Source organism: Euprymna scolopes, chromosome 46, assembly GCF_053919585.1.
Source record: "Euprymna scolopes isolate OS-2025 chromosome 46, ASM5391958v1, whole genome shotgun sequence".
NCBI classification, from domain to species: domain Eukaryota; kingdom Metazoa; phylum Mollusca; class Cephalopoda; order Sepiida; family Sepiolidae; genus Euprymna; species Euprymna scolopes.
The window spans coordinates 12,437,134-12,462,089 of NC_136527.1; the positions used below are offsets into that span (position 1 = coordinate 12,437,134).

The 24,956-nt window shown below is 35.0% G+C and overlaps 1 protein-coding gene across 1 annotated transcript in view; it reads right to left on the reverse strand.

Moving 5' to 3' along the window:
- The window catches only part of LOC145271210 (26S proteasome regulatory subunit 7), a 48,261-nt gene extending 40,156 nt beyond the window's left edge, over window positions 1-8,105 (reverse strand). Inside the window, exon 1 of the mRNA XM_080126773.1 lies at window positions 7,909-8,105. Coding sequence (XP_079982899.1) covers window positions 7,909-7,981 — 73 coding nt within the window. The 5' untranslated portion in view covers window positions 7,982-8,105. The remainder of the gene's footprint in view (window positions 1-7,908) is intronic.
- Between the last annotated feature and the right edge of the window lie 16,851 nt (window positions 8,106-24,956).

A 24,956-nucleotide genomic window follows, 5' to 3' on the forward strand; every position in this document is an offset into this window, starting at 1 on the left:
GATGGAGTCTATTTCCGAAATATAAATTTTAACCAAATAAATATTTGTTTATCTTCATAATATTGCATTGCAATTTGGCTTATAAACGTACTTTATACATTTTAAAATTTAAACAATACTTCCATCACGGAAAACACTGGCGCATATATATATATATATATATATACATACACACACACACACACGAGCAAACAGTGAATAAAATATGTTAAAAAACACTTTGAAATGAGTTAAAAACATATTTAATCTGAAAAGGAAACACAAGATAAGTGGATAGTCCTTAATCCGGAGTTTCGAAGAAATACTTTCCTTCTCATCAGAGGGTAGGAATTAGCAAAATGCGGGATCGGATTTTGCATGCAAAAGTATTCGATGAAACAACAAGTAAGTCAAAGACCTTACTTGGTTTAAAAAAAAAAAAAGGTGATTACACGTGAATGGATAGTCTGGTGGAAGATAAATAATCCAGTGACAGTAAAATCCAAATATATAACTTCAAGAAAGTTAATTAAATTTCCATTTGCACAAGTAAAATCCATACATTATATATATATATATATATATATATATATATAAATCAGTGTGTATTAATTTATAAAAACAGTAATAGCTACATGAGTGCATACATTCGAATGCTATGAAAATAACGATAAAGCAGAGACAGGCTCGCAACATCTCTTCTGTGAGAAAGAGGTTACAAGGATGAGAAAAGGGCATCCCCTACTAAGCTACGAAGTCTATTTTAAACTGTCAAGGCAGGATAAGCTGCTTGTAGCAGCTCCTGCCAAAATGTGGCAACAGTACTCCATCCTTAGACGTACTTGGCTCTTATACAGGTAAAGAATTGTATCAGCAGCAAGATATCTACTGGAATGGTAGAACGATTCCACCATTTTCCCAGCAGCCTTGGCAACGGATTTGATGTACATGTTCCATTTCAGATCAGGAGTAAAAGTCAAATCCAGAAGCTTATCAAAATATGGAGCCTTCCAAATCGAGTCATTCATTTCAATTGATGCCAGACAGGGATCAGAGCGTTGATGATGTAAAGAAAGAAGCTTGGTTTTAGATGCATTAAAATTAACCAGCCACCTCTTTCCCCATTGCACCACATTCTAGAAATTAGAGGAGAGCGAATCAGAGAGAACTTGTCATTTACAGCCTTTGAAATGTTGCCATAGGGAAAAAAAAAAGTGAAGGGGAAACAATTATTGTAAAGATAACCTGTTCCATATTTTTAACAATTTTTTTTTGCATTGGAGTCACCACATATCAAGGTCCGAAGGCCACTCAAGGATAAGAGTTAATGAGTGTATGGTAGTCACCAATACAACAGCATAGTGGTCATTAGTGGTAGAAATAAATTATTTAGGGGGTGGGGGTGGCTTAAGAACTTTTTTTAGGTAAATTTTTTACCTGGTTTCCATCTTAACATTAAAAAAAAAAAAGAAAAAAAAAGAAGACTTTTACAGGTTTAGGTTATGCTGAAAACGAATATGCATTAAATTTTCTGCAAATAAGTATTTTCCCGGATATTAAGCAAGGTCATTCCTTATTTTATTGCTGGTAGCTATCTTGGTATATGCAAGTGCTCACAAAGTTCCTGAGGTGCGTTTGCATGCACCAAGATAGTGACCAGCAATAATATAAGAAATGACACTGCTTAATGCCTGGGAAAATACTTATTTGCAAAAAATTTAAATGCGGTATTCGTTTTCAGCATACAAATTTTTTTTTTTTTTTTAATGGAAATGTTAAGGTGGAAACCAGGTAAAAATTTACCCCAAATACATTGGACTCAAAGACAACTATGTGGTAGTCAGCCAGAAACAAGGCCAGCGGAACAGAGTTCCACAGGCAAGCAGTTCTAGGAAATAAGCTTTGTTCCTAAATTTGCGTTCCAATTTAGGAATAGACAGAGAGTGGGAGAAACTTGATAGTGGTTGTAGCTAGACAAGTGTTTTTGTGAAAGTTTTCCAAAGGGGACCATAGATTGAAGCGCAGTGCCATGAAAATAAAAACATTTTTATCGTCTATAAATTTTTTGATCGCCTTATGTTGTACAATATCAATTTATGATTGCCAATATTTTGGGGGGGTTGGTATTACAATCTACAGTAATATGAAAAATGGTCAAAAATAAATGTTATCAAAGGCAAGATAAGATACTCTTCTACCTATCTGGAAGTTTTTAGTGGTTTTACTCACTTTAAAAAGTTTAGTGTTTATTGATATATGTGAAGAGAAATGATGGTACGTTGATTGTTAAATATGTGAAGTTTGGAAAAATTAGTTAAAATTAAAAAATCATACAAAATACTATTTAGAAACCCACCCAATATATATCACGGGGTTTGTATTACAATACAGAGGTACTAAAAGCTGCCAAAAATATATAACAGGGCTCTATGGACACATTTATCTTTAGTTAACCTTTGACAACTAAATATTTTCGTTTACTAGCTAAATAGAATAGTTACTAGACAAGCCCACATGATTTTTAGAATATGACATCGTTCTGTGATTAGTATGTATACCATGAAGATTTTTTTTTTTTTTGTTTTAGTAAGTATAATTCTAAATATACAAATTTTATGTTGATACTTGAAGATACAAACATTCTAATTTCTTCAGATTTTTTTTTTTTTTAAATTTTTTTTTTTAACAGTATATTGTTCCATTAAACTTTTGTTTAAATCATTTAACTTTGTTCGTTTTATTAAAAAGTTGAAAAGATATTTTCACTCAGTAGTGAGCTTTGAAAGATTGGTGAAAGAAATACAATTGCCAAAAGATAAGCGTTTCATTATTTCTAGTTGCCACTTTGAAAAATCACTCGCAAATGCGACTGTTTCACTTGCAATGTAAAGCCCTGTATAACAAATAAATGTGAGAAATTATACAATTATAAGCAGAACCCCCCCCCCTCATTGGCTGATTGGCTACCTACTATTGCGATTTTAACCGCCAAGTGATGGGCTTGTTGAGTTTTTGAATGTCTTGCTTTTAGTTCCAGTCAAGCAGCCGTAGAAGAAAAATGGAGACCAACTCTCTCTGGCTATGAGACCTTTGCTCTTTGAGACATTATTTTTAAAACCTAAATGCTTAGGCTAAGTTGTTATATATGTCCTTCAGTAGGTGTATCAGAATTTTGGCACCCCAAACAGAAAACTTTGAATAAAATATAAAAAAAAAATCGTAATTTCTCTTTTTAAAGTGGGTATTTTCTTTATGGAATATACTTCCAAAATAAACTATTAAAGTTGTTTAAAAAATAGAAATATTTTTTATTTAAAGAAAAAAAAAAAAAAGTTTACAAAATGCCGGCACGCCTTCAGCCATTTTTTTTATGTAATGAATTCAATTGAATTTTACGAGTTAAAGTTTAAAAATTGAAAACTATTTAAGAATCTATCAAAATTTTTCTATTGGTTCAATTTTTATATTTTATGCTCTTTCCAATAAACCAAATATATTTTAGACAGACTTTTTTTTTTAATTCACCTCCCCATTCTGAAATGTCTATTAAAATTTTAATTTATGTACCAAAGTTTTATATATCACAAATTGAAGATAAAAGATCAATAAATAAAATATTCTAATTTAAAACAAAAAAAGAAAAGCGTTTTTTGGAAATTTATCTGTAAAGTCCAAAGTGTAAAACCTTTTTTTTTAAACCCATGTTGATTTTTTGTTAAGTGGAAGCTTAGGTTATGCTTAGAATGTCAAGTAAGCATGGGACACTTACGACAATTTCTATTTCATTCTTTTTTCAGATATTAAAAAAATTCAGTTAATAAAGAAGTATTAAAATATATCAATCAAAAACTCATTTCATTAAGAGAATAAAAAAAAAATTTTTTTATTCTCTTTTTTTTGTTTTACAGCAAAAACTTAAGTGAATGTGTTCAGTTTTTACCTACGAAGGCACCAAAAAGACATTATGTCCCTAAGGCACTGGAATATAAAGGCGAATAAAATCAGACTCGTCTCCCTTCATTTGAACAGTTAAAAATGAATAAATAAATAAATAAAAAAAAGAAATGCGAGTTCTCGTTTTTTGTTAAAATATTTTATTTAAAAAGGACATGGAATATAAGTATAAATATGGATAAATTTATAACAATGAACAATTGAACTACTCATAGAATACTAGTTTTTATAGGTAAGTGATTTTTTGGAATTTATATATATATATATATATATATATTATAATCGAAGGAAGTAAAATTTCATGGATTTTCTTTAAATCTTTTAAAGACCGGATTTAAAAAAAAAAAAAAAAAAAAAAAAAAAAAAAAAAAAAAAAAAAAAAAAAAAAAAAGGTGTTACAAACCCACTCAATAAATGTTACGGCAACATTTATTGGGTTTCTAGCACCATTTTTTTTTTTTTTTTTTTTTTTTTTTAATTGGATTGTAAAATAAACTTGGATTTTTTGTTTGTTTTGTTTCAGGTTGAATTTTTACAACTCGTTCAGAGGAAGGGCGGCTAATCAGTGAAAGCATGGGCAATAATATAGGTTCGGGGCTGGGAGCAGCGTGGACATTCATGACCAATTAATAAATACTAGAGTAAAGAAAAGGGAAACTTGGTACTTCACGGAGAACGTTACTGCACAAACAGGTTTTAATTTAATGGCTGCTCCCTGAGGTTTTCTAGCGGTGTCAGAAATTTTGTGAAAATAGCGAATAATTCCACCCCATCTTTCCAAGCTTATAACTCCTCGAAAAATGCAATTCAAGCCCTAATTTTTTTTTCAATTAAAGGAGCAAGGACCAAGATTTCATTAAAAAAAAAAAAAAAAAAAAAAAAAAACTTTTTTTAAAAAAGGTTTTAAACTTCGGACTTTACAGGTAAAATTCTACGAGAACAATATGTTCTTTTTGTTTTAAATTTGAATATATTATGTATTGACCTTTTCTCTTCAATTTGTGAGTAAATAATTATGTACTTAAGCGAGTCTAAATTAATTATTATTAGACATTTACAAAATGGGAGGCGTGAATTATTCGACCCCCTGTCTTTCCAAGCTTATAACTCCTCGAAAAATGTAATTCAAGCCCTAATTTTTTTTTCAATTAAAGGAGCAAGGACCAAGGTTCCATTAAAAAAAAAAAAAAGAAAAAACAAATAACGTGGTTTAAAAAAAAGGTTTTAAACTTCAAACTTTACAGGTAAAATTCTAAAAGAACACGATGTCTTTTTTTTAAATTTGAATATATTATGTATTGACCTTTTCAATTAGTAAATTAATTATTTACTTTCCAGGTACTAAATTAAGTATTTACTTTTTAATAGACACTTAAAAATTGGGATGGGGGGGGGGGTCGTGAATTTAAAAAAAAAAACAAAAAAAAACGTTTGTCTAAAATATTATATTCGATTTATTGGAAAGAACATAAAATTTCACATTGACCCTGAAAATATCGTAAAAATAGAATCAATAGAAAAATTGATAGATTTTTAAAGTTTAAAGATTGAAAAATATTGAGTTCGGAAAATTCATTACTGTTTAAAAAAAAAAAAAAAAAAATATTTCTATTACTTTTAAAACAACTGTAATAGTTTATTTTGGAAGTATAATCCATAAAGAAAATAAATAACCCACTTTTAACAGAGAAATTCCGAGATTTTTATATTGTATTCGCAGTTTCGTGTTAGGGGTGTCAAAAATTCCTACAAAAATTCCGATACAGCTAGAGGTTTTCAGGGTTTGTCTTACTATACACACAGATTCTAAAAAGTTATCAAAAAACAAATCTATAACAAATATTATCAAAAGGCAAGATAAGTTACTTTTCTACCTAACTGGATGATTTTTTTAGTGTTTTCAGATGCTGTACTTCAATTTCTTGTTCTGTCAGTGGAGGAGAAATCCTTCACGACTGAGACAATTTTATTTTTGTTTCTTTTCTCCACATTAAAAACCGCCCCTGGTGTCTAACTGTCCCGTGGGGAGGCATTGTAAATAGGAACAATAACATGATTATTCAGCTCGAAAAAGTGTTTACCGATGTATTGGAAAATTTAAAATGGTGCCGAACTCTGAACGCGATTACAAAATACTGTTAAAAATATATGTCAGTCTATCCACGGTAACATATTGAGAGTTTCAAACAGTATTCTGAATAGTTTTTTTTTAACTCCTCTTTTAACTAACTACACAAAATACTATTAAAAACCCGCCGGATATATGTCAAGTTATGTCACGGTAACATATATTGAGCGAGTTTTTAACAGTATTTTATCTGGTTTTTTATTTATAACACCTTTTCCCAAACTTACCGTGTTAAAGAGAGATTCAGACGCCATCTTGAATTTTCCAATACATCGGTAAACACGATGGTTTTCGAGCTGAATAAACATGTTACATTGAATAAAAACACGAAAAATATATCCAGTTTGGTAGAAAAGTAATTTATCTTGCCTTTGATAACATTTATTTGTTATATATTTGTTTTTTGACAACTTTTTCGAATCTATGTGTACAGTAATACAAACCCCATTTCTTCATATCTTGGAAACTAGTTGTTTCATGGAATTTTAAAAGTTAATGGTAATTTTAAAGGATTTCCCGAGGGTGGAAAGAAAGCCCCCCCCCCCCCCCGCGAAAAAAAAATCGTGGCCACAAAGTGGGTGCTCATTTTACGTTAAATTATAGAAAAGTGATCCCCCTAATTTTTTTTTTTAAAAGTAACATTTCTTTATAACTTGGAAACTACTCGTTTGCTGTAATTTTAAACGTGATTTTCGTTTTCAGCAACCCCGAAAACTTATGAGAGTCGTAATTTTAAAGGAATTTTCGAGGGTGGGGTAATTCAGCATATTTACTACGTAATATAAGGTAAGGTAAATTGGGTTTGTATTACTGTATACAGATTCGAAAAAGTTGAAAAACAAATATATAAATAAATGTTATCAAAAAGTTACTTTTCTTCCAAACTGGATATAATTTTCGTGTTTTTATTCAATGTAACATGTTTATTCAGCTCGAAAAACATGCATTGTTTACCGATGTATTGGAAAATTCAAAATGGCACCAGACTCTCTCTTTAACACGGTAAGTTTGGGAAAAGGTGTTATAAATAATAAACTCGACAAAATACTATTAAAAATCCACCGAATATATGTCAACCTATGTCACGGTAACATATATTGAGCGAATTTCTAACAGTATTTTGTCGAGTTTTATATTTATAGCACCTTTTCCCAAACTTATCGTGTTAAAGAGAGAGTCGGGTGCCATTTTGAATTTTCCAATACATCGGTAAACATTTTACATTAAATAAAAACACTGAAAACCTATCCAGTTTGGTAAAAAAGTAACTTATCTTGCCTTTGATAACATTTGTTATATATTTGTTTTTTGACAACTTTTTCGAATCTATGTGTACAGTAATACAAACCCGGTAAATTTTTACGCCGTGTCCCAGCGTATTATAAACACACCAACCTCCCCATGTTAAGAACGGCTTTCGGTGTTGGAAGGGGTGTGTGTTTATTCCGAAAGCCGTTCTTAGCATGGGGAGGTTGAGGTGTTTATGATAGGATAGGGCACCCGGAAAAATTGACCCAGGCAAATTAAAGAGTAACTTATCTTGCCTTTGGTAACATTTATTTGTTTTGTTATTTTGTGTGTTTTTATCACTTTTTCGGTTTGTTTAAAACATGCAGAGACTTTTTTTTTTTTTTTTTTTTTAATTATCTGATAAACCGCCTAAAAACGTGTTAGAAATAACTTCTTTGTTTTTTTAAAACATTATATTTAAATACATTTTTATTCATTATAAAACGGTCGACATGTTTGTTTTTTTATCTTCGACATGACACAGCATTTTAGCATCGTCATTTCTCCGATCTTTTCTTAGCTTTTAAAACATTAATAAAAATAATTTTTTTACTTACCTTGAATCGGTTTCTCTTTCTCCGACTCATCCTCCTTCACTTTCCTCTGTTCGTTTCCCAAGTAGTCAGGCATAACTTTGGCGGATTCCGGGCTGAATTAAAAGACAATAATTATAACAGATCTAACCTTTTTCCCGTTCGCTTCCTTTATGAGGCGGAGAACAGCCCGGAAGTGACGTCACGATAACAACACGCACCGCCTAGCGGTAACCGGCAAAAACAATGCTTAAACAAGAACGGCAATCCAGTTTGAATTAGAATTAAACCTATTTTGAAGAAAAAAAAAAAAAAAATTACAGAAGAACTCTCTAAAAAGCTCCTTAGCCTTCGGGCCGGGAGTTGTACCATTATTATGATATCTTTTTTTGTTTTTACACGCACATAAAAAATGTTTTAAAGAATTGGGTTATTAAACCAATACAAAGTAGTCTCGCGATTTTAACAACGTAACATTTTCCCTTGTGCTGACTTACAAATATAATCTTTTTCCTTTGATGTTAACTATGAAGACATGTTTGCTACAATGCTAAAAATTAAAACATGAACCAATAGCTATTACGTCACGCATGCATATTTGTAAAGCATCATTCGACCTTCACCTGGCAAAATTCATTTTTTTTTAAATTTTCATTTAAATTTGCACCAATTTTCCCAGGCTAAGACCCAAATGTAAAGTTTTGCATGGGGTTGAATACCTTATATATTAAGTTTCATGTCTGTAGACCAAAAACTGAGGGAAAATAAAGTCATTACTTGTTTAAGTGACATGCATGTGTGTGTGTGTGTGTGTGTGTGTGTGTGTGTGTGTGTTCAATACGTACGCAAACAGCACTTTGAAATAACTTGTTGAAAAGAATTAATTCCCATTCAATACGGTACTTTTTGTTAAAGAATGGATCGAGAGAGAGAGGGAGGTGAGTAAATTATATCATAGACCCGTTGACCGGAAGTGAGGGTCAGCTGATTGGATTGCGTGTGAGTCACGTGATCAGGTTAGCTGAATCGACGAGATTTGGTTTGGACTTAGAAGGCGACGGACGGCTTATCCAGTCGTCTCGTCCCCTTCACTGGTGGGGGGGGGGTACGCTGACGTGTACCACGCAAGCCAGAGATTCACTTTCCATCCTTCTGCGGTCGACATCTGGAAAGTGAATAAAACTATAAAACCAATTCATTGTTTTGGAGTGATTGAATCTTCGTCCAAACAGGTTCCCGTCTCCCCTAATATTGCTTACTTCGATTTGATTTATGCACGCAGAACTATTTTTTTTTTTTTTTTACACAGTGATCACCACTTATCAAGGCCCGGAAGCCACTCAGGGATAAGGGTTATTGCAAGTACATTACGTTAGTGTGGAGATTTGATGAAGTGTTTACTTAAGGGGGCGGTTAATTAGGAATTTGTTAACATTGGACTTGAAGACAACCAAGTTGTAGTCCGGTGGGAAGCAGGCAGACGGAACAGAGTTCCACAGGTGTGCAGTTCTAAGAAAGAAGCTTTGTTCATGGAATCCGCATTTTGATTTAGGCACAGATATAGAGTGGGGGAAATTTTTCACAGTGGATTCAGCTAGACTGGTGTTTTTTGTGAAAGATTGGCGAGGGGGGACCAGAGATTGGAGTTCAGATGAGCACCTGCCATAAAAATAACGATAAAACAAGGATAGGCTCACAACGTCTCTTCTGTGGGAGAGAGGTTGCAGGGTAGAGAAAAGGGCATCCTTGTTGTATTACTTTTTTTTTTACATAGTAGCCACCACTTATCAAGGCCTGGAGGGCACTCGAGGATAAGGGTTCTAGAGTGTAGAGTAGTCAATGTGATAATATTGTAATAATCGTTAGTAATGGAAATTTAGAAAATTGGATAACTTAAGGGAATGGCTCATCAAGAATTTGTTTACATTAGACTTTCTTTTTTTTTTTTTTATTACATTTTCACCCCAAACAAGGTACATTGCCACTTTGGTGTAGGGGGCTACTATCAGGGGCAGCAACTACTGGGGCACTATGTTGGGATTGGGCAGCAAGATGTCGGTTCACGTTACACTTTAATTTCTGCCTGTCAGTACAGTTAGGGAAGCAGGGACCTGGAATGGAATTCCAGAGTCTAGCGGTTCTGGGGAAGAAAGTACCGGAGTAGAAAGATCTTCTACATCTTGGGATCTCTACTGTGTGGGGGTGGAATTTAGCTGCCTGTTGGGTTTGTCGAGGGTGTCTATGTCGTGGGGGCACAAGTGTCTGCAGTTCGTCAGAGCATTCACCATTAAAATACTTGTAGAACAGGCAGAGGGATGCAACGTTTCGTCAATGGGACAGAGGCTGAAGCTTAGATGCCAGTTCAGGGTCTATCAGATTTGCGACTCTCTTTTGAACCTTGTCTATGAGCGAGAGACTAGCAGCAGATGCACCAGCCCAAATGTGACAACAATACTCCATACATGGGTGAATGGTGGCCTTATAGAGGTACAGGATACTTTCAGGTGTCAGTAGTTTTCTAGCACGGCCCTGGCAATGTTTTCAATATAATTGTTCCAACTCATGTTTCCTGTGAACATTAGGCCAAGTAGTTTGAAAGAACTTTGCAGTTAATTCTACCCTTTGCGACCAAGACCGCCAACCCCCAATATTTCCTCCTGTATCAGAAAACACGCTATGTGATATACGTATATCTGTACGTGATGTTGCGAAGCTAATCAAAAACCTTGATTCGAGTAAAGCAACTGGCCCTGATGGTATTCCAATTATAGTACTCAAAAAACTTCAACCTGAATTAGCGCCCATACTTACAAAACTGTTTAAACGTTGTCTTAAGGAGAATAGTTTCCCATCTCCCTGGAAAATCTCATCAGTATGCCCTGTATTTAAGAATTCAGGTGATCGCTCATCCCCCTCTCAGTACAGGCCAATAAGTCTCCTGTGCGTCATGAGTAAGTTGCTAGAATCTGTGTTAAATACAGAAGTAATCAAACATCTCAACAAAAATAACCTTCTTAGTGACACTCAATATGGTTTCCGTTCTGCTAGATCTACAGCAGATGTCCTTACAGTTATATCGCATAGGATTAGCAAATCTCTCGACGGTGGCAATCTTTCTAGGGCAATTGCTCTTGACATATCTAAGGCCTTTGATAGGGTATGGCATAAAGGTTTACTTCATAAGATCGCTAGCTATGGTATAGCTGGAAAAGTCTTCTCAATTATTAAATCATTTCTTTCTGATAGGTTCATAAGAGTAGTAGTTGAGGGGCAAAAATCAGAAGCTCACAGTATTAATGCCGGTGTCCCTCAGGGATCCATCCTGGGCCCAACTCTTTTCCTGATCTACATTAATGATCTTCCAAATCATATCCTTACATCATTTGTAGACATTTATGCTGACGACACTACCATTTATGGTACCACATCTAAGACAGTAAACGACCAAGTTCTCTCCAATTCTCTCTCCTCTGATCTTGAGCACGTAGTACAATGGGGAAAGGAGTGGCTCGTTACTTTTAATGCATCTAAAACCAAGCTTCTCTCTTTACATCATCAACATTCTAATCCACATTTGTCATCAATTGAAATGAATGGCTCTCGTCTTCAGGAGGCCTCAAGTTTTGACAAGCTTCTGGGCTTGACCATTACTCCTGATCTTAAATGGAACACGTATATCAAATCTGTTGCCAAGGCCGCTGGAAAAATGGTGGGATCTTTCTATCGATCCAGTAGATATCTCACTGCTGATGCTATTCTCTACCTATATAAGAGCCAGGTACGTCCAAGGATGGAATACTGTTGCCACATCTGGGCAGGAGCTGCTAGAAAGGACTTGTCCTGCCTTGATAGAGTTCAAAATAGACTTCGTAGCCTCGTAGGAGATGTCCTTTTCTCCTCCTTGCAACCTCTATCTCACAGAAGAGATGTTGCGAGTTTGTCTCTGATGTATCGTTATTTTCATGGAAAGTGTTCAACTGAGCTTCAATCTTTGGTCTCCCCTCGCCAAACTTTCACAAGAAACACTCGTCTAGCTGTAAACACTATCAATAATTCCCCCCACTCTTTATCTGTGCCTAAACCTAAACGTAGATTCCATGAACAAAGCTTCTTTCTTAGAACTGCACGCCTGTGGAATTGTCTTCCGTTTTCCTGCTTTCCGGCTGACTACAATATGGTTGTGTTCAAGTCTAAAGTAAATAAGTTCTTGATGAGCCGTTCCATATAAGTTATTAAATTTACCAAATTTTCATTACTAATGATTACTATATTGACCAATTTCTACTGTACACTCTTTAACCCTTATCCTTGAGTGGCCTCTGGGCCTTGATAATGTGGTGATGCCTTTGTAAAAAAAAAAAAAAAAAAAAAAGACAGGGAATCACTGGCCATTGCATTGGTGGCAGAGAAGGTTTCTTGTAATTATTGAAGGAAACCAGTTTAGTCTTGGCAGCATTGAATGTGACCATCCATTTATGTTCCCATTCCACTACAGATTGGAGGTCATCCTCTAGTGTTTTTGCCATTTCTTTAGTTATGTGTTCATTTGTTTTCCTGTCATGCCGGTTATAGAGTGTGGTGTCATTGAAGACGACCATATTGTTGTCAGCCGGAAAGCAGAGAAATGCAACAGAGTTCCACAGATGTGCAGTTCTAAGAAAGAAGCTTTGTTCATGGAATCTACGTTTTGATTTAGGCATAGATAAAGAGTGGGGAAAATTATTGATAGTGGTTTCAGCTAGATGGGTATTTTTAGTGAAAGATTGGTGAGGGGGGACCAGAGATTGGTGCTCAGACGAGCACTTGCCATGGAAATAACGATAAAACAAAGACAGGCTCGCAACATCTCTTCTGTGGGAGAGAGGTTGCAGGGAAGAGGAAAAGGAATCTCCCACTAGGTTACAAAGTCTATTTTGAACTCTGTCAAGGCAGGATGAGCTTCTGTCCAGATGTGGCAACAGTACTCCATCCATGGACGTACTTGGCTTTTATATAGGTAGAGATTTGCATCAGCAGTGAAATATCTACTGGAGCGGTAGAAAGATCCCACTATTTTTCCAGTGACCTTGGCAACAGATTTGATGTATGTAAGAAGATTATCAAAACATGGAGCCTCCTCAGGATAAGGGTTAAAGAGTGTAGAGTAGTCAAAAGGACAATATAGTAATGGATAGTAATGGAAGTTTAATACACAGGTTGCCAGTTTAAAAACAAGGAATGTTTTAAATGTAGGCAAATCGGGCACACTTGTCGGAAGTGTAGACAAGAAAAGAACAGGCCTGCTAGCTCAGCAGCATGAGGGCAGGAAAGCAATGGAGGAAAATCGTTGTGCTGAAGAAATGGAAATAAATAAAGAAATATATATAAAAAAAATATATATATTTGCTACTTTGAAAGTGGGTCAGAAATTTAACAAGTTCGACTTGAGCCATGCCTATCAACAACTGGAATTGGATGAAGAAACCCAGGAACTGCTAACAGTAAACACCCACCAAGGATTATACCAGCCCACCTGACTACAATTTGGGGTACACAGTACTACAGGGATTTTTCAAAGGCAGATGGACAAAAGGTTGAAGAACATCCCTTTTTGCAAGGTGCATGCGGATGGCATCTTGGTTTCAGGTAGTGATGACAGTAGTCATCTGAAGAATTTACAGAGTGTATTTGCTGCTCTAGATAAGGCCGGATTAAAATTAAAGAAAAGTAAGTGCAAGTTTCTCCTTCCTGAAGTAACATATTTGGGTTTCAGAATTAGTAAGGAAGGCACAGCGCCTCTTCCAGACAAGTAGCCGCCATGACAGAGGCACTTCTGCCACAAAACATCACAGAATTAAGAGCCTACCTCGGGGCACTTAACTATTATCATAGTCATTTGCCAAATTTATCAACAATACTGGAACCGCTTCATAGCTTAATAAGGAAGGGTACTCCCTAGGTATGAGATGCTGGACAAACAAGGGTCTTTAAAGAAACAAAGAAAATGCTGTGTTCTGCACCTCTTTTAACTCATTTTGACCCATCTAGACCTATTCTAGTGCAAGTAGATGCTTCTTCCTATGGACTGGGAGCTGTAATGGCGCAAAAAATGGAAGATTTTTTTTTTTTTTACACAGTGATCACCACTTATCAAGGCCCGGAAGCCACTCAGGGATAAGGGTTATTGCAAGTACACTACGTTAGTGTGGAGATTTGATGAAGTGCTTACTTAAGGGGGCGGTTCATTAGGAATTTGTTAACGTTGGACTTGAACACATCCAAGCTGTAGTCCGGTGGGAAGCAGGCAGACGGAACAGAGTTCCACAGGCGTGCAGTTCTAAGAAAGAAGCTTTGTTCATGGAATCCGCGTTTTGATTTAGGCACAGATAAAGAGTGGGGGAAACTTTTGACAGTGGATTCAGCTAGACAGGTGTTTTTTGTGAAAGATTGGTGAGGGGGGACCAAAGATTGGAGTTCAGACGAGCACCTGCCATGGAAATAACGATAAAACAAGGATAGGCTCGCAACGTCTCTTCTGTGGGAGAGAGGTTGCAGGGTAGAGAAAAGGGCATCCCCCACTAAGCCACAAAGTCTATTTTGTACTCTGTCAAGGCAGGATAGGCTGTTTTTAGCAGCTCCTGCCCAGATATGGCAACAGTATTCGATCCTTGGACGTACATGGCTTTTATATAGATAGAGAATTGCATCAGTAGTGAGATAGAAGGGAGAAACTAGTATGCTACATATCACGAACGCTGTCTGAGGCAGAACGGAATTATGCGCACATTGAGAAGGAGGGGCTGGCCCTAGTCTTTGCAGTGAAAAAGTTACACCAATATCTGTATGGGAATAATTTTATGTTGTTCACCGACCACAAACCATTATTGGGGTTGTTTGCTGAACACAAGCCGATCCAGAGTTCCAGTGCTGCTGCCAGAGTTCAACGCTGGGCCATATTTCTGACTGCCTACAATTATAGGTTGGAGTATCGTGCCGGGTCCCTTAATGGAAATGCAGATTGCCTCAGTCATCTTCCAATCAGTGTGCAGGAACATGATGAACTTGATTGACACTCCAGTGACTGTGGCGGCAGTGAGAATGCAGACAAGGGAGCCTACTTTGAGTCGGGTGTATGAATACATCCTGAGTGGCTGGAGAAGGTGCATTTGTGGGGATTGATAAGAATTGACTGCGGACTGGAAGACGCGGGACTTCCGGTGGAAAAAGGAAGTTTGGTTTTTGGCGCGCTTTTTTTCTGGGGTTTTGAAGAAGAAGAAAAGAAAAGATGGTTGATTTTCCATGTAGCCGGAGGAGCCCTGAAAAGGTTATGAAAGTCAAAAACGACATACTGGCCCGAATGCCTTGAATGACTAAACACTGCTTCGTTCATGAAAACCAGAAAAGGAAGACACCAAAGTAAATTCAAACCAACTTTGTTCCCACTTAAACCGATAAGTATAACCCAATGAACATTCTTTCTGTTGATTTTCTCACACACATTTCACGAACATTCTCTTCTGCCACAAAACGAACCTTCTCTATATACCTCCCAAATAGTAAATAAAGTTGCCTTTTTTTTATTCACCCTTAAAATATGTTTTTTTTTATTTATTTCTATGGGGTCAGAGAGTTAAACACAAACCTGATAAACCTCTATATCCCATACATTCCAGACATAGCAATGAAGCCCTATTTCAACAAGCGGACAGAGTTGACATGTGAAGATGGTGCAGTATTATGGGGAAGTAGAGTTGTAATTCCGGCTAGACTTAGAACGAAAGTGCTGCATCAATTGCATCAGACACACATGGGGATTGTTTGGATGAACGCCCTTGCTTGCAGTTATGTGTGGTGGCCAAATCTGGATGCAGATATTGAGAGATCCGATAAAGCTTGTGGAACCTGCATGTTTAATCAAAGCAACCCTGGCAAGGCTCCTATTCATTGCTGGGAATATCCAAGTTCACCATGGGAGAGAGTCCACTTAGATTATGCGGGTCCATTTTTGGGGCACACGTTTTTGATAGTAGTGGATGCTCATTCAAAGTGGACTGAAATATACATAACAAAATCATCTTCTGACCACAATTGAGAAATTGAGAGGGATCTTCGCAACACATGCCGGTATTAATCGTGAGTGATAACGGTCCTTGTTGTACAAGTGAAGAATTCAAAGCATTCATGAATGCCAATGGAATTCGGCACATTTTCACAGCTCCTTACCATCCTTCCTCAAATGGACAAGCCAAACGCAGTGTACACACCTTTAACGAAGCTCTTAAAAGGATGGAAACGGACCGCAAGACAACACTTGAAACCAAATGAACAGAATTTTGTTCACTTGGGGTTTCTCCTGCTGAACTGATGTTACAATGACAGTTAAGAACGGCGTTTCATTTGGCAAAGCCAGACACGTACAGGGCTCTGGATGTTAAAAATAAAATGGAAAGGGGAGCAAAGTAATGGTACTGCTCCGTAAATTTAAAGTAGCCGATCCTGTACTTGTGCGTAACTATGGATCTACTCAACGAATTGAAGGTACCATTACCAGAAAGTTTGGAGCAGTGAATTTTGAAGTGGAAACCGGTAGAGGGCTAGTAAGGAGACATACGGACCAGCTTGTGAAACTCCCATCACTGGCAGCAGCGGAACTCACACCTGAAATACAAGCAGATAACACTGCAGAGAATCTTGAGAATTCCGGCACACCTGAAGTTTCCAGCATACCTGAAGTTCCTGAGGAAAGTTTAGTACCTGAGAACAGGCATTTTTTTTTTTTTTTTTACATAGGCATCACCACATTATCAAGGCCAAGAGGCCACTCAAGGATAAGGGTTAAAGAGTGTACAGTAGAAATTGGACAATATAGTAATCATTAGTAATGAAAATTTGATAAATTTGATAACTTATATGGAACGGCTCATCAAGAACTTATTTACGTTAGACTTGAAGACAGCCATATTGTAGTCAGCCGGAAAGCAGGAAAACGGAAGACAATTCCACAGGCGTGCAGTTCTAAGAAAGAAGCTTTGTTCATGGAATCTACGTTTAGGTTTAGGCACAGATAAAGAGTGGGGGGAATTATTGATAGTGTTTACAGCTAGACGAGTGTTTCTTGTGAAAGTTTGGCGAGGGGGGGACCATAGATTGAAGCTCAGTCGAACACTTTCCATGAAAATAACGATACATCAGAAACAAACTCGCAACATCTCTTCTGTGAGATAGAGGTTGCAAGGAGGAGAAAAGGACATCTCCTACGAGGCTACGAAGTCTATTTTGAACTCTATCAAGGCAGGCCAAGTCCTTTCTAGCAGCTCCTGCCCAGATGTGGCAACAGTATTCCATCCTTGGACGTACCTGGCTCTTATATAGATAGAGAATAGCATCAACAGTGAGATATCTACCGGATCGATAGAAAGATCCCACCATTTTTCCAGCGGCCATGGCAACAGATTTGATGTATGTGTTCCATTTAAGATCAGGAGTAATGGTCAAGCCAAGAAGCTTGTTAAAACTTGAGGCCTCCTGAAGACGAGAGCCATTCATTTCAATTGATGCCAGATGTGGATCAAAATATTGATGATGTAAAGAGAGAAGCTTGGTTTTAGATGCATTAAAAGTAACCAGCCACTCCTTACCCCATTGTACTACGTGCTCAAGATCAGAGGAGAGAGAATTGGAGAGAACTTGGTCGTTTACTGTCTTAGATGTGCTACCATAGATGGTAGTGTCGTCAGCATAGATGTCTACAAATGATGTAAGGATGTGATTTGGAAGATCATTAATATAGATCAGGAAAAGAGTTGGGCCCAGGATGGATCCCTGAGGGACACCGGCATTAATACTGTGAGCTTCTGATTTTTGCCCCTCAACTACTACTCTTATGAACCTATCAGAAAGAAATGATTTAATAATTGAGAAGACATTTCCAGCAATACCATAGCTAGAGATCTTATGAAGTAAATCTTTATGCCATACCCTATCAAAGGCCTTAGATATGTCAAGAGCAATTGCCCTAGAAAGGTTGCCTCCGTCGAGAGATTTGCTAATCCTATGAGATATAACTGTAAGCACATCTGCTGTAGATCTAGCAGAACGGAAACCATATTGAGTGTCACTAAGAAGTTGCAGTAACACAAAAAAAAAACATGTTTAAAATTAAAATATAACAAAAACATTTATTTTTATTTCAAGGGTGCCATTATATACATTTTGTGCTTCCATAACTGGGTGGACAGACAGTAACGCCACCTATAGTCAAACGGAGGAAACAGGCTCTCTCTTTCTTCCAGATTACCAGAAAATCTCTCTTATATCCGTTTTTCAGCAGGATTGGAGTTTAGGTGGCGATTAACCTCGAACACAAAACAACCCAAACCAAAATCGAAAGGGACACATTATATCGATTCACCAGCATCGGCATCACCACCTTATCGGAGACCACCAAAAAAATTTGAAGACTATGTTTGTGATCCAGAGTAAGATTGAAGAGATGTAATATATTGGACAGGGTTATCTCCCTTACACTCCAATGAAACTATGGATGCCCTTTATCACTAGAAGGCATAACAGTCTTCTACGGTGCATTTGTAAATAAAGTGAGCGTGGAACGGCCATTTTGTTTTGGCACATGCTAACAGCTCATTCATCTATAATGTTAATTTTGTCTTGTGCGTTTTTATTCATGTGCAGTGTTAATGTTGATACACTTTAAAAACAAAACTTTAATCGTGTTAGCAGGTGAAAAATTACCGCCATCTTGTTTTTATAAAATAAATTGAAACGAAACCATAAACAAGGGAAGTAATTCTAAATTTTAATGTGACTAACGTAAAACAAATAACAAAATAAACATAACATTTCTGAGTCTGGTTTTCATTTAATATTTTTTCATATTTGTTTAATATAAAAATAAATATTCGTTTAAAAATTAAATAACATAAAAATAACATATATACAAGTTTTCTGCAGATGTTTCTTTGACAATGAAGCGTTTTTTTTGTTGTTTTTTTTTGTTTTGTTTTTTACATGTATCAACTGGATACTGCAGGAAATAAAAAACATGGATTTTATTTGAGCAAAAATAATAAATATCGCACTGATACAATTTCCTCAGGTCCATTTGGAAAATTCCAAAAACTTTTTTTGAGTTTTTCAAGAATTATCGGGAGGAAATGACTCTCCTGTGTCTTACATAGGCATACATGATCGTTTTCTTCAAATTTTATTTTCTTTAATAAAAATGTTTTCTACCATATCGATTTTTTTTTTTTTTTTAAATGTATCAACTGGGTACTGGAGGAAATAAAAAACATGGATTTTATTTGAGCAAAAATAATAAATATCGCACTGATATAATTTCCTCAGGTCCATTTGGAAAATCCCAAAATCTTTTTCTGAGTTTTTCAAGAATTATCAGGAGGAAATGACCTCCCTTGTGACTCTCCTGTGTCTTACATAGGCATACACAATCGTTTTCTTCAAATTTTATTTTCTTTAATAAAAATGTTTTCTACCATATCGATTTTCGTAATTTTTGGATATAATCATCTTAAAAATACGAGGAATACGTGGATACCATTGGTTTCATGTGAAATTCAGTTTTACGATTTCCAAAATCTTGTTCCAATAGTGTAGGAGCACCAAGTTTTTTTACAATTATATATTAATACATTTTTATACAATAAATGTTTTGGTTTTTTAAATATTTTTCTGTTTGTAAAAAAAACTTGTTTGTTATTTATTTGCTGTGTTGTTTGACCAAGAAGAATTTTGAATTATCAAACAATGACACCCGTCTAAATAATGCAGAAGTGACATTTTTGTAACTTTTGAAATCTGAGCTCCAATCCTTCGCCCCCCCCTCACCAATCTTTCACAAGAAACACCCGTCTGGCTGAAACTACTGTCAATAATTTTCCCCACTCTTTATCTGTGCCTAAATCCAAACGTAAATTTCATGAGCAAAGCTTCTTTCTTAGAACTGCACGCCAGTGGAACTCTCTACCGCTGGCCTGTTTCCCACCTGACTACAACTTGGACATCTTCAAGTCCAACATAAACAAACTCCTGACAAACCGCCCCCTTAAGTAAGACACTCTATCAAAACCCCCAATACTAATGATTACTACAATACTATCTCATTGATTACTGTACACGCAATAACACTTATCCCTGAGTGGCTTTCGGGCCTTGATAAATGGTGAGCCCCATGTAAAAAAAAAAGTGACATTTTTGTAACTTTTGAAATCACGACTGTATATTGAGTACAATATAATATCTACCAGAGAATTGTCTATATAATAATAAATATAACATCTATATAAATTAAAATATCATATTTAAACATATTTTATGACCGGCCAATGCTTGGCGGTCCGGTCCGATCTGCTAGTGTTGAATGAAATTATTTCTTTTCTACTTCCGCTTTCTGTTTAGTGGAAGTTGTAGGAGTGAACCTAAATGACTTTAAATATTAATTCTTTAATATTTATAATTTACTTTAATTTTACCATCTTGGATCATTTTGGTAAATTCAATTGTAATTTTCATTTTATAACTTTTCTAACTCCCCTTCATCTACGATTTTTCCATTCTTATTTGATTTTATAACTTAGTCCATCTATGAATTCTGACGATGCTAGTTGGATTTTTCCTCTTTGAGGATTTTCCTCTAGTTGAAACAATTTGTAAACTCATTCTGGACTCACAGTAATAAATTTCCTATATATATATATATATATATATATATATATATATATATATATATATATATATATATAAATATATATATATATATATAAACTCAAGTTTTACGATATCTTTTTTGTTTATTAATTTGTTAGGTGAAAGTACAGAATAGTTACGAAACATCCGTCAGCCCGGTAACATATATGCAGAAGTACCAATAAAGTTATTTTTAATATCGTATTCAGCTAAATCCATAACAAGCGGCACTTGAATGAATGGTTTATTTTATTGGCGCTACACCGTAATCACGTGATTAAAATTTTAGCAGATAAAAGAGTCACGAGGTATAATATTGTTTTTGCTTAAAACAACATATTTTGGTACTTCTACACTTTATCGCCGAAACTGGAGGCGCCACTTTATTTCACACACCTGCCGTTAAAATGCAAGGGAGAAATCAATATTTTAAACCGTAGGAGTGAACCTAAGTGAGATTGTTTCTTTAATCCTCTCTTTCTCTAAAAGAACTCAACTAACCAAAATTCTATTCCCTTTTCTCTTCTGCTGTTGCTGCTCGTTCACCCCCCCACTCTCTCTCTCTCTGTTTGACCGATGATTGACCTAAAAAGGATTGGACAGTCAGTCTCCAGGCTTCTACGTTGTCACTCGTGTCCTGCGAAGAACAGACACAGAATTCTAAAAGTATGTAAAAACTAAGAAAATAAAATATTCCTCTCAAGCTAATATTTGTATCCACTTTGTCAGTTATAACAACCAATAAACAAATATTACAAAGTCTTGCTAAATCAGTCCGGTGTATATAAAAAAAGTCACTTCTAAAAAGAAAAAAAAAAATCCCAAAAACAAAGAATAAAAAAAAAAAGAAGAAAATAGAAGTAAAACCTGCGGAGAATGCTTTTTTTTACGGTTGTTGTAAAAATAGAACTGAAATTTAAATTTTGTTCCGTTTTAAATTCAGTACATTTTTACATTACGACCAACTCATCGTTCACATACGACATGTCAACTTTTATATGTTTTTGGATATGCTGACAAGGTTAGGGGTGTCTATTCCGAAAACCGTTCTAAACATGAGGAGGTTGGAGCGTTTATTCATTGTAAGCATATTCGAAAACCTTTAAAAGTGGACATTTACAATGTGGACAATGAGTTGGTAGCAGTGTCAGATGTCGCCATTAAAAATGAGTGATAAAAATTTGAATAATTAGACTCACTGTCTTTCGAAGCTTATAACAACTTGAAAAATGTAATTTAAACTCTAATTTTTTTCAATAAAAGGAGCAAAGACCAAATTTTAAAATAATAAAAGGTTTAATAGAAAAATATATAATATGCAATATTATTTTTTTTTAAATCGGTTTTGTTTAAAAAAGATTTCAAGAAAATGAACGAATTTTAACTTACTTTCAATATAAAAATATATATAAATTCAAAAAAATCACTTACCTATAAAAAATAAAAATCAATGAGTACTTCCATTCTTTATTGTTAAGAATTTATCCATATTTATATTTTATATTCGATGTACTTTTTAAATAAAAGAATTTTTTTAAGCAAGGATTCAAAAATACAGCGATTTAAATTGTCATATGAGAGGTTCACAAACGGAGTTGAGTTATCTCTCTTTCTTCCAGTTGAGAAACATGGAGGCTGAAAACCGTTATAATTAATTATTTAAAAAACGTAAAAACAACACATTAGACCAAATATATTTCCCCTTAGTAATTATATAAAAAAACAAATATTTGAAATACTGATATGTGTCTTATCTCCCCTTTGAATTTCTGACATGTGTTTGCTGTCAACAATCAAATTAGTCAATTATGGGTCACCATATTTGAAAAATGATCACATTTCACTCATCAAAGTTTACTTGAAAAAAAAAGAAACCCGCCAACAAAGTTTCCATTTTTTTTTAATTCTCTTAATGAGTTTTTGATTTAAAATATTTTATTTCTTCTTTATGCAAGGAATTTTTTTTTAAATCTAAAAACAACCCCCCCAAAAAAACATTGAATGAAATAGAAAAAATTGATGTAGGTTTCCAACTTTTACAGGACAATATTTTCAAAATGTGAGGTTTCACTTAAAAACCAAAAAAAATTAATGCGTTTTTTTTTAAAAAAAAAGGTTTTAAACTTTTGACTTTACAGGTAGATTTGCACATAACTGATCTTTTATCTTCAATTTGATATATAAACCTTAGGTGAGAAAATTAATTATTTTCTTTTTAATAGAAATTTCAAAATGGGGGGGGGGATGAATAAAAAGAAAATGTTTGTCTAGAATATTATATTCAGTTTATTGGAAAGAGCATAAAATTTTAAATTACGCCTGAAAATATCTTAAAAATTGAACCAACAGAAAAATTTTGATAGATTTTTATATTGAAAAAATTGAAAATAAATTTAACTCGTAAAATTCAATTCATTTCATTACGTAAAAAAAAAATATAAATGGCTGCATGAACGCGCGCATGCACTTTGTAAACACTTTTTTTAAATAAAAAATAATATTTCTATTATTTTTTAAAAACACTTTAATAGTTTATTTTGAAAGTATATTCCATAAAGAAATTAAACAACCCGCTTTAAAAAAAAGAAATTATGAGTTTTGTATATTTTATTCACAGTTTGTGTAAAGGGTGTCAAAAATTCCCCCAAAATTTTGACACACCTAGTGAGTTGGACATGTAATAAAAAAAAAAAGAAATCAACCTTTTTTCTTTAAAAATTAGGCGCTTTGTAGAGGACTAGGATATATATATCCTAATCCCGTTACAAAAGAAAAATAATGAAACGAATGGAATGAAGGAAACAAAGACTCAATTGCGGGAATAGATAAACGTGTCGTTTATTTATTGTTGAAAGAATGAATGTTTTAGATATAACACGTGTTCATGTCCGCGCGGGTGTAACCATTGTTTATTGCGGGATTGGTAGTATAGAAGGAAAAAGGAAATGTGTGTTCATCTCACGTTCGGGTCACTTGTTCGCGCGTGGGAAGAGAAGTGAGTGATGTAGTGGATAATGGGAATGATAGTCCAGCATGTAGACAAAGACAAAGGATAGAGGGTTGACATCAGTTAAAACTGTGCGCCATGTTAGCCATCAGCTACGCGGTGGTGTTCTCTGGAACAAGTAGTAGATAGAGAGAGAAAGAGTGAGAATGTCAATCCAGTTCATAGAGAGAGAAAGCGTATAAAGTGTACGTACTGTTTGTTGGCTTTTTGTCCCACATAGTAGCAAGTGGCGTGAGGTACGCGCATGCGCGCACCTGCCCAAACAGCAGCGGCTGGTGCACCGACCACTCACCTCGGAAAGCGAGTTGAAAAAAAGGGCTGGAAACAGCTTGTCTCTTGCTTTTATAATTGTTTCCGGTGGTCTTTTGCGCATATGTGGATTTCCTTTGAAAGGGGAAGTGACGTTATCCATGCCTGCATGTATGTGAGTACAATGTGTACGTTAGCGTGTGTGTGTGTATATACATGTGAATGTGAGTGTATGTATGCGAACGTGAATATATGTCCGTGTGTGGACGTGGGCATGTATGTTTGTGTGCGCGTATGTATATGACAAGTAATATAGCTTGAGATGTGAACGTGTGTTTTTGTGTGAGACTAGAAAAGGCTCGCGCAGGCTTTAGTAGGGTGTAATCCAATTCCTGCTGTAGCTGTTCATTTGAATCACACATTCCTCATATTTTTACATGGGGATAACCACTTATCAAGGCCCGAAGGCCACTCAGGGATAAGTGTTATAAAGATGTTATCAATTTTCACCTGCTACCACAATTAAAGTTGTGTGTGTGTGCTTTTTTTTTTTATAATTCGGTAATATTCAGGTAATTCCGACTGCATAATTTGGAGACTAACATTGTAATTTATTAGAATTGACAAAAAAAAAATCAGTTAAAACTATTATTTTTGGTAATCCGGGAGAAAGAGAGAGCCTGTTTCCTCCGTTTGCCTATAGGTGGCGTGGCGTTAATGTCTGTCCACCCAGTTACGGAAGCACAAAATGTATATAATGGCACCCTTGAAATAAAAATAAATGTTTTTGTTATATTTTAATTTTAAACATGTTTTTTGTTTTGCTTTTTTTCAAACATATTTAAGTTTTATTTTTTTTTTCAAACATATTTAAGTTTTATTTTTTTTTGCAAACATATTTAAGTTTTATTTTTCCAAACATTTACGTTCTGTTGCTGGCAGCTGGCTTATTTTCAAACATTTACGTTTTTTTTTTTTTACGGTTATTTTTTTTTGCAAACATATTTAAGTTTTATTTTTTCAAACATATTTACGTTTTTTTTTTTGCAAACATATTTAAGTTTTATTTTTTCAAACATTTACGTTTTGTTGCTTGTTTATTTTCAAACAT